The 10498-nt window shown below is 31.0% G+C and overlaps 2 protein-coding genes across 2 annotated transcripts in view; one reads left to right on the top strand and one right to left on the bottom strand.

Moving 5' to 3' along the window:
* Positions 1-259: 259 nt before the first annotated feature.
* LOC108729335 (uncharacterized) lies at positions 260-7134 on the top strand. Its single transcript, XM_018458393.1, has 10 exons — positions 260-368; positions 1398-1933; positions 2031-2262; positions 2712-3208; positions 3301-3796; positions 3877-4004; positions 4071-4229; positions 4864-5133; positions 6096-6347; positions 6837-7134. Exons 1-10 carry the CDS (start codon positions 260-262, stop codon positions 7002-7004), a joined length of 2847 nt encoding a protein of 948 aa, XP_018313895.1. The 3' UTR covers positions 7005-7134.
* Positions 7135-7949: 815 nt separating this feature from the next.
* LOC108729415 (uncharacterized) overlaps positions 7950-10498 on the bottom strand; it is a 3657-nt gene continuing 1108 nt past the window's right edge. Inside the window, exons 2-6 of the mRNA XM_018458526.1 lie at positions 9854-10343; positions 9564-9788; positions 9244-9268; positions 8470-8730; positions 7950-8371 (exon numbers count right to left, since the gene is read on the bottom strand). Coding sequence (XP_018314028.1) covers positions 8663-8730; positions 9244-9268; positions 9564-9788; positions 9854-10315 — 780 coding nt within the window. The 5' untranslated portion in view covers positions 10316-10343 and the 3' untranslated portion in view covers positions 7950-8371; positions 8470-8662. The remainder of the gene's footprint in view (positions 8372-8469; positions 8731-9243; positions 9269-9563; positions 9789-9853; positions 10344-10498) is intronic.

Below are 10498 nucleotides of genomic sequence, written 5' to 3'. Positions count from 1 at the left end.
TATATATAAATAATAAATAAAACGATATTAATAAATAAAAATATTGAGAATTTTATAGAAGACTTATTAATATAATATAATATAAAAAAAGACTTTCTATATAAAAGATAACTTAAAGTTTTAATTTTTAATATTATTACATTTAATATTGATTATTAATAAATAATGCATTTTAAAAAACTAAATCGTGATTGTTGAAATTGAAAAATAGTGAAAAAAGAATTTAATTATTAACTAAAATAAAATTTACCTTCTAGAGATGAAATTTATCTCAGTGATTGTTTTCGTCGCTATTTTGGGTATAGTGATATGCAGCCAGGATTTCAGCGGTCACACAATCTTTAAGAGAACCGCGAATACAAATTCCGGTAAGAATAATGCCAAAGAATTCAATGATCATTCACTTCTTTTTTAAGCGCAACCAAGGAAAAAAGAACTGGTACACTTGTTATGATTAGAGCCCGGATTAAAGTCCTGAGATCGCTTTAACCGTAGCTAGCTCTTCCTACTACACCTCATCCCCGACCTCATCACCACGACTTCGGGCGAGTAGCAGTGGGGAGAATCATGAGGAAGAGGAACGCATTATAGTTAACTGGAATCGCTACGTCGGTCAGCGGACAATCCGGGCTCTAATCATGATATTAAATATAAAGTTAATCATGAATTGTTTGAAATTCATTAATTAATCAATCACGCTTGATAGTTTAATAAGCTATTGCATGTCACAAATGTATATTGAAATTTTAAATGTCAAAAATGTTGGGATAATGTATAGCCAACATCATCGTATCAATTTAACATTAAACGTGTAAAATTATTATTCCTAACTCGTCATACAATTAATCAATCATCTTATCGCGATATTTGAATGTTACATAAGACACTTCAAGTTCAACACCGAGATTGGTTTTAATACTCGCTTATTCTAACTGACAATATAAATCATTGTTTGTCATAAAGTATTAATAATTAAGTTAATTCTTCATTAACTCTTAAAGCTGTACTCTTAAGTTACTTTCTTTTGCTATTTTTTAAGCTGTTATTTTTAAATAAAATTATAAAACAGTTATATGTAAAAATGATCGAAGTTTACGTGAAGATATTATTGTCAGCTTTATATATATAATAAAAAGTAAGTATCTTTTTTGCGATTTTTTATTTCAATTGTTTATCAATTCTATTTCATCATTTATTAATTTATGTAATATTTTAATTTGTATATTATAAATAGTAAGTAAAATATTTTTGAGTAGAAAAAGTTACTATTTAAGTGATATAATGTTTACGAAATAACTACAATATACAGTATTTGCGATACTTTTCATTAATCCATATGTTTATGAAGATCATTAAAATAAAGTTTTTCGACAAATAAAATATTCGTATTTTTACAGTTCGCTCCCAATCGAATTCCAGTACGTACGTGCCGATCTTTAATACGCCACAAAAATCACTCGAAAAATCTCAAACCTTCCAAACAAGAATAAACTCTCAACAGAATGACATATCGAACTATCGTGTGGAGCCGCCGTCACGACTTTATACTCCGCCGAAGATCAGTTACTCGGATTGCGAGCAACTTTCCTCTAAGGTCTATTCTACCCCAAGTAGCCAACAGTATTCCTCAATGTGTATACCGCAAAGTTTTAGAAGCTCCACATCCTATAACCATCAATTGAAACAACAATCGTCGACTTTGTCGCCTCTGAATATCCTGAAATCGTCGTTCACTCACTTATCGCCACAACCTCCGCTTTTCTCATCGAAAAGTGTAAGGCCACTTCGTGCCGTCTCCAAATCTGGCAAAGCTTTGGGTGAAGCAGGCGAAGTCAATGGAATCGCTAATTTATCTCAAAGACAGTCTAAAAGTAGTACTGAGACAGCAACTGGTAATAGTATCGGCATTTCAGGGAATTATGCTGGAGGGGTTGTAAGTATTGTATTAAATATATACATATAATGCTGCGCTTAATCTCGAATATGCCATACAATCCATGTAATATAATCAATTACATTATCATATGTAGAAATTGATGATAGAAACGTATGAGAATGCGCTAGGAGCTTCATCAGCGTCAACACGTTCTTCAAGAAATTTCTCTAAAAAAGAAAGAGCCTTACGAGATTCAGAATTTTCAAGATCTTCAGAAAGACTTTCACAATTCTCAGGACCATCTGAATCATCAGGACTCTCAGAATTCTCGAAACCCTCAAGATCTTTAAGAGTCTCAGGATCCGCAGGAATTCCTGAAACCGAAAGTATTTCAAGTATTGGTTTCTTACTTATAATCAAAACGTATAGTTATAGATACGAAAAAAATTTATAATTTTATTGTCCAGAGATTACTGACGTTAAAACTATAAGATACAGCCAAGCTAGTTGGGCAATATTTTATTCAAATTATTACAAATCTTCACACACTATTATGATAGAAGACTAAGAATTGCTTTAAACGAATAATTGTAATCCATGTACATTTTTTTATAATATTTTATTTTTATTTAATATTTTGTTTTCACTATAAAATGATAAATAACAGATTTCTTTTAAGTAGAAGGCATCTATCGTACAAGTAATTGTTTTGAAAAAATAATATTGAAATACTTTACAAAACTTTTCGTTGTTGCCATCTCCCCTTATATTCACGGAAATTAAGGAATCCATTACGATAGGTACTCACTTTTAATGAGTCAATACATTTTTACAGTTCGTCAGCAATCGGATCCAAATGCGTACTTGTCGTCCTTCAGCAACCAACAACCACTCGGAAAGCATCCCTTCCAAGTCAAGAACTCTCAAAAAAGGGACGAAGAAAACTATACTATTCGACCATCAATCTACACCCCATTAAATATTAATTTCTCAACATTTGGACAACCTTTATCCATACCATATTCAACAAAATCAAATAATCAACAATCCTCAATAAATATACCTCAAAGTTTTAATGGTTCTACATTCTACAATCCCCAATCAAATCAGCTTACACAACGGATCCTTTTGCCACTAAATTGCTCGAAATCGTCATCAACTTGCATAACACCACAAACTCTGATATTCTCATTGCCTAGTCCAAAATCGTCTCAGTCGGCCTCCAAGACTGGCAAACAATTGACAAACGTTATTACAAATCCAACCGATGAAATTTCGGACACTGAAAATGTAAATCTTATTAGATTTAGCGCGGACGCTTTTGTAAATCCTGTAAGTATTGTATCAGATATGTATAATAGTGCATCAAATTGATCTTATATATGCAATATACTCAATTAAATACATTAAATTATTACATATAGAACATCCAGATTGCAACGGGTAGTCATGTCTTAGACTTTTCAAGCCAGTCTTCAGAACCTTTACAACCCTCGGGACCCTCGAACACCTCAGGATTGTCAGGATTTCCTGGATCTTCAGGACTTTCACAATTCTCAGGGTCTTCACCACCATCAGGATTCTCAGGATTTCCTGGATCTTCAGGACTTTCACAATTCTCAGGGTTTTCACCACCATCAGGATTCTCAAGACCCTCGGGACCTTCAGAATCATTAATACCCTTAGGACCCTCAGTACTCCTACAATTCTCAGGATTTCCAGAACTCTCAAAACCTTTAAATTTCCCTTTCTCAGAAGTACCCGTAGGATCACCGGAATCTTTAGGACCTTCAATCATACCCTCGAAAATTAGACCATTCATTCCTTCTACTACGCAAAATAAAGTTGGCATAAATGTACCAACTGAACAGGCAGGTCCTCGAATTCCTGAAACTAGTTCCTTAATTACTGGCACTGGAGGTATGTATCTCTTATATGTATCCATATAATATAATACATAAAATATACAAAAAGATAATTTATAATTTTATCGCCCACAGAGACTCAAACTGACGACGATTTCAATCATCCTCCTCATATTCATAGCATTAATGTCGAATGCAGTAAGACAATGATGACAATCAATGTTGAATTTAATCGTGTTTTTGACGGCATTATTTATTCTAAGGTAAGCGCGGAACAAAATCTATTGCGTCAAAAATCATCAACAATAAATATCAATATCCAATTTCAGGGATATTATTCAAATCCGGAATGTATCTACGTAAAACAGAATTCTGGCTCAACGCGGTACTCTTTCACTGTAAATCTAGACTCTTGCGGCACTCAATTCATCAACGATTTCACAGGTCCTGCTGGTCAAGCGTATTTGGAAAACGTTCTCGTATTACAAGTTGGTATCGAATATCAAAAATAATAAAGATATAAGAAAAACACTTACATTATAATTTAGTGCTACTTATGTGCTAATTTGGTAGTTTTCTCTTGTATGACACAAATGTTTTGGAGTTGTTTTAGGCGTGAAGAGTAGCGCACCAAAATTTAAACTAGAGAGTATATTAAAAGCACATAATTAGCACTAAATTATAGCATGAGCGTTTTTTTATTATGTTATCGTTATTATTTTTAATGGGCATTCTGACTTTTTTAAAAGTTAACATAAAATTAATTTCTTGTTAAATAGTTGAGATAATAAGATCATGAATAGAGCAATAAATTAGCATATAAAGAGTGCTAAATCTTTTTTATATTTTACTTGAGCGTGCTTATATTCGCACGCTAGCTTAATAGACATGAATGCGAACCTGATCCGCTGAAACGATCGTCCAATGTTTCGAATTTTAAAAATATATAACTCAATAACATAGCCACATATTGATAAACGCCGCGACACGTATACTTTTTTTGGCCTCAGGGATCGACAAAAAAATTGTCATTGAAATTGAATTCGTTTCCCTCATTATCTTGTAAAAAATATCCCTTATAATTATGTCAAATATTAAAATAAAAAATTCTTATTGCTTAAGAATGAACCGAGTATACAAGAAGTCTGGGATACAGTTCGAAGAGTACGATGTCTCTGGGAAGGAAACATCAATCAAACTCTAAGGATGAATCTTTCAGTAGATATGTTAAACCAGGAGATCATTGCCTTTAATGGTGATACTGCGGTAACCAAACTGGGTATTCAAATTGGCAGAGGACCTTTTGCACCCATAGCTAATGGACTCATAAAAATTGGAGAAACAATGACTTTAGTAATCTCTGTGGAAGGCGATTCCGATTTCGATCTTCAGGTATTCGTCAGAAACAATCTTACATGTATAATAATAATTTGTGTACGTTTCAATATTATGAAAAAATAAATAGCGTTAATATAATTAATTTATATAACATCCAAAGAAGTTGCTAACAATTAACATATTTTATTTTTATTTGTAACGTAATATAATATTTTTATTTTCAGGGTTGGCCACGTTATCTCATAAAAATAACTCGTTATCATTCTTTTTCCTAAAAAGTAACTCGTTATCGTTACTCGTTATTGATTTGCAAAAGTAATTCGTTACCGTTCTTCAAAACGTAACAAGTCGTTACTTTTTCGTCACTTTTTTTCTTGACATTAATAGAATGTATAGTGTTTTTGTGCGCATTCAGTGCACATTAAAGCCATTGTACACAACTCTAAATGAGATATCTCAATTGTATGATGAAGTGCCTAAAGTATATTTTATCAAATAGCATAATAAAATGTATTGAGGATTTCGCAGTTTTTTTTTTTTAACTCGTTTCTATATTTTTATTAACCATACATCTTTACGTCGATTGTACAGCGAAGTGCACTGAATGCGCCCTAATTCTGCCAATGAAAAACGCCATTATATGCGTAATTAAATTCCTGCGGTAAATACAAAAAAGATGTCAGAATTCTATTTTTTAGTAGAAGAATAAAACTCAAAAATTGATAAATGTGTAGACGCTCTAGTTACGATTAAAACTTTTATGTAAATAGGAACAGAGTAACGATAAAAGTAACTAGTAAAATCGTTACCATTACCCCAAAAATGTAACTGCGTTACCATGAACGTTACTCAGAAGAAAATGTAACGTCGTTACCCAATCGTTACCAAAAAAAGTAATTTGTAACGGTAATGACATTACAACTATAACGCGTTACTTGCCAACACTCTGTATAATTGTATAATATTCTAGATTTCAAATAATATAAATTAAACAAACATTTATAATTATTTTTAAGGTGCGCGACTGTTCGGCGCGAGACGAAATGTCGACCAACATGCTGCAGCTCACCGACGAAAGAGGCTGCACTTTGAAACCGAAGCTGTTTGGTGCCTTTCAAAAGACAAAGGATACCGCCAATACAGGCGCTTCTGTTATCGCTTATGCATTCTTCCAAGCCTTCAAATTCCCCGACGTTTTGGGTGTATTCATCGAATGTAATGTGGAATTATGTAAAACTAACTGTGAACCTTGTCCGGAAGCAAATCAAGTAAGCTACAAAAGTTAATTAAAATAAGTATGATCCAAATATGATTACTTAGACAACGCAATCCTCCAATAACAACTTCAGAGGACATTCTACGTCCTAAAGACGTTCCTAGCATAATGGGATGGCCTATATATATATTTCGACCAATCAGGCGTGGCATTGCAAGCCGCAAATTTTATAAAACAGATTTGTAGAATTTGAAAAAATGGATAGTATATAAATATAAAAGTACTTATTCTTTCCAAAAAATGAACTTATTCAGAGAATTGTGTTGTGTAGATATATGCAATATTTGTTAAAACTACATATATTTAATCCGCTCAAATTAATATTTGCATGACAGACATTAATTGTTTACAATTCAACAAAAAAGTACATAAAATATTTTAAAATAAATTATTCTAAATATCTTCAAATTTCTTATTATACAATATAAATCATACTAGAAATTTTTGCATTTTTAATTTGATTGTTTAAAACTTATTTTAGCAAATCGAGCCAGGAAGACGTCGTCGATCGTTAATGAATGCACCATCTTCGAACAACTTGACGAATTCGGTACCATTATCGGATGCGGTTCGTGTTGGACGACGTTTCAAAGTAATCATGCTAGATGATTTAAACATAGCATCCAATCAAATCTTAGATAGTACTTAAGAAACAGCTGTTGAAACAATCGTAAAAGCGAAAGAAATATGCATGAATAATAATTGATTTTATACAATCTTGTCTCTTACATTGGGATGCTTTTTATCGCAATCCTAAGCACAGTTGTGCCATATATAAAATTACAACGAATTCGCAAATCAAAATTCATAGATTCTTAAGATGATATTACTTTTGTAATATTTTTATTGTAGTGAAAGGTCTCCAATATCATCTCATACTACTCTATTTTTAGGCAATATTACTTAAACAAAAGTAATTTGTCCAATTTGTATTTATGTTTCTAAAAATAAGAATTTAGAAACATAAATACAAATTAGAGTGTCTTCTCATATCATATAATATCGCAGTTTTTTATAGTACTAACAAAGTGCATATTTTGTGTTGTTCTGCAAGACGCAAACATGTAACATGATAGTCTTTTTTAGGATTCCCATAAATATACGACTGCCTTTAGTATCGATAAGACTATTTAACACTATAACGTAACACTGTAAAAATTAAGACCTCTATTCTGTAACTTTTAACAACTATAACGACATCCTTATATCGTCGTTGCGCTGCTTTTATACACGGTAAAAACTTTTTTGTGTAACTGTGTAATTCGAAATATAAAAGCAAATACTTTTCTTAATTAATTTGAAGATGCTGAATGATTGGAAAATTAATAATAAAAATCTCCATAGAACAAAATATATAGAAAATTAATGGCAGAAAGTAATCCTATACAAATACTTTTTTAGAAAGTATTTATGAGGCAGTATCTCGACTGCTATTGCAACTAATGAGTAAAATAATTTTGCAATAATCAATTATTATATGACGTGTCCGTATAATGTATTATACGCATCACTTTTAATATTTTTAATTATTTGGTTTTATTAAAAATTTAAAAAAAATAAACAATAAATCTTTATAATAATAATAAATGCGTTATATTACAAATGATTTATAATACATTAAATCCACATGTTTCTATAAATTTCAAGGATGTTTTTCGTTCATGTTTATCGTTCATTATAATATTACATATAGTGCATCAATGTATCAACAAGCTTATACGTAACAATAAGTAACAGGGATTTATAATACTATACATGGTAATGAGTCATTGTTTTGCGCGAAAGAAAACGAAAGGCCAAAAAACAATATCGAAGAAGACATTAAAAAACGAAAAACTGGTCGTTTGATAAGTTTTCATTTTTGTGTGATTGACTATCGAGGGTTGTTTTGTAATATGACCCGCAAAATTCGACCCATTATTCTTCCTGTTTGTCTTGTTATAATTAATAGCATTATAATTCGATAACAAATCTTCGGAACTCGCATCGATAAATTTACGATGTCTCATTGATTTCCTACATAGAAATTACACCATACAGAATTATGTAATTGTTTAAACATAATTTAAAAATCGAGTTTTCTGTATTTTTTTTAAAGAATGATCTTTTTCTACCATTTTCTTGTGCTTTCTATCTCGGGAGAGCTCCAAGATTCGGTCTCGGTATGTTGATCAGTACGAACAGTAGAAGCGTATTTATGATCATTGCATGATCGACATTCGCATTTTAGAGCCAAGCTTTTTAATAATGTGGCAGAACGTGGATCATCGCCAGCGCCTGTAATGATTGGTGATTCTTTTATCGGAGTCAACAGATCTCCCTCGAATTCTTCATCAGCATCCATCTCTGAACTTTTCTCGGGACACCAAAAATTTCTAAGCAAAAATTTCACTTATATTGTTGGCAACATTTTCCAACATAAAAACATGAAATTATGAATTATATATACATTCATTTTTTAAAAGATTCAACTTACGAATTTTCATTAATGATTGGCAAGACGTTTTTGGTTTTTTTATAGTCCAGTGCGTATAAAGTTTCCCTTTTCAAACTATTTTCCAATTTGTTAACGTTACATATACATTTAATATTTAATTATTTAATTATATTTTAAATTATACAAGCAAGCTGTTTTTATTATTTAATTATTACATATTAAATAGTAAAATGGTCAACAGAATAAAAATAAGTAGGAAAAATAAAATAAATAGAACAAAAATATAAAAAATGAATAATATTATTCCAAAAACTAATTGTTAATATTTATAACTAAGAAAATCTAATAATATTTCTTATTTACAAATGTAAAAGTAAGCATAAATTTAATAATTATTTATCAGTGCAGTTATCTTCTAAATAGAAATTATCTTTCTATTTTACTCACGTACTCGAATATCTTTTCTTCTTCATTGTCTACAGAAAATTCCGTGGAATATTTTAATTCATTTTTCAATGATAATTTTGCATTCTGTTAATTAAAATTAATTAAAGATATGCACTAAGAAAAATGTTTGAAAATAGACAAACCAGAAGATTCTGATTATATCAATCAGGAATACCAATTATCACAACTAGAATTTAATTGATTTAAAGAGAATATTCTAATTCGTCCGTTTTCAATTAGAATTCCAATTAATCCAACCAAACATTTTTCAGTGTTCTAAAATACATTAATGCTTTCTTCAGACAAATAAATATATAACTATACCGGATAAATATGAGATTCTCCATATATAGATAAAAAGGAATTCGGTTTTATCGGTGGTTTTATGCGTGGAATTTTGCTGATTTTATTTTGAGAGAGACCCGATCTTGTATTTTTATCAATTTTATTAGAATTTTCTTGAAATACGCTGGTAGCTGTGCTAGTAAGATTTTTGCCATTTTTTGCGATTCCTGACGTCTTTTGAACATCTCGAGAAAGCACCAAATTCTTTGGAATATTACACAGATTAATTATAATGTCAGTAAAAGTAGAGAGATTATGTGAAAACAAACTTGGTTAAGTGGCATTTGGCGATTCGGAGTAACTCCGTCATTATTTTCCTGTTTATAATTTTCAACGTTTCGAATAATTTTTGAGGAAGGTATCAATTCTTTTTTAATTTGAGTGTCGTCGCAAATTAACGGACGAGATTTTGTAACCTTTTTTGCTTGAATCTTCGATTTAAAAACAATTCCTTTTTTTTTAGTAGTTAAACCCGTTTTTCCACGAACATAAACATTTCTTTTCTTAGTCGGCGCTGAGAATTCATCACTTTGCTCCGACCAACTCTGGTTCAGTGTGTTATTATCAATATTTGAACATATGGGAATGTCAGGCTGATTAATAGCTGCCTCGTAATCATAGGCTATGACAGGGGATTTCGGTTCTGGTTTACTCTTCGTAACAATCGTTGAGCCGATTTCTTCTTTATTGACCACATTTTCGCAGTTATTGCGACGCAATGATGGATTCATCGTATCTCCAGCATGACTAATGCTACAACTATAAAATCAATCTTTATTATTAATTAATATTATTGTTATTATTATATATAATTTTTTTATTATACAGGGTGTTTCCAAATTAAATCGCAAAACTTCGGGAGCGTGTAGAGGAGTAAAAAACTAAGAAAAAAAGTCCTATAGACATATGCTCGT

This window comes from Mycetomoellerius zeteki, unplaced genomic scaffold (assembly GCF_001594055.1).
Source record: "Mycetomoellerius zeteki isolate Tzet28-1 unplaced genomic scaffold, Tzet1.0 scaffold73, whole genome shotgun sequence".
Lineage (NCBI taxonomy): Eukaryota > Metazoa > Arthropoda > Insecta > Hymenoptera > Formicidae > Mycetomoellerius > Mycetomoellerius zeteki.
Note: the sequence above shows the minus strand (reverse complement) of the source record. Positions and strands in the feature narration are given on the sequence as shown.

Bases quoted from the DNA above. Each gene is read 5' to 3' on its own strand.
- LOC108729335 (XM_018458393.1), top strand. From the start codon at position 260: ATGAAATTTATCTCAGTGATTGTTTTCGTCGCTATTTTGGGTATAGTG. The intron at 3,797-3,876 runs GTATGTATCTCT...TATCGCCCACAG, and splicing joins CTTAATTACTGGCACTGGAG to AGACTCAAACTGACGACGAT. The intron at 4,005-4,070 runs GTAAGCGCGGAA...ATCCAATTTCAG, and splicing joins ACGGCATTATTTATTCTAAG to GGATATTATTCAAATCCGGA.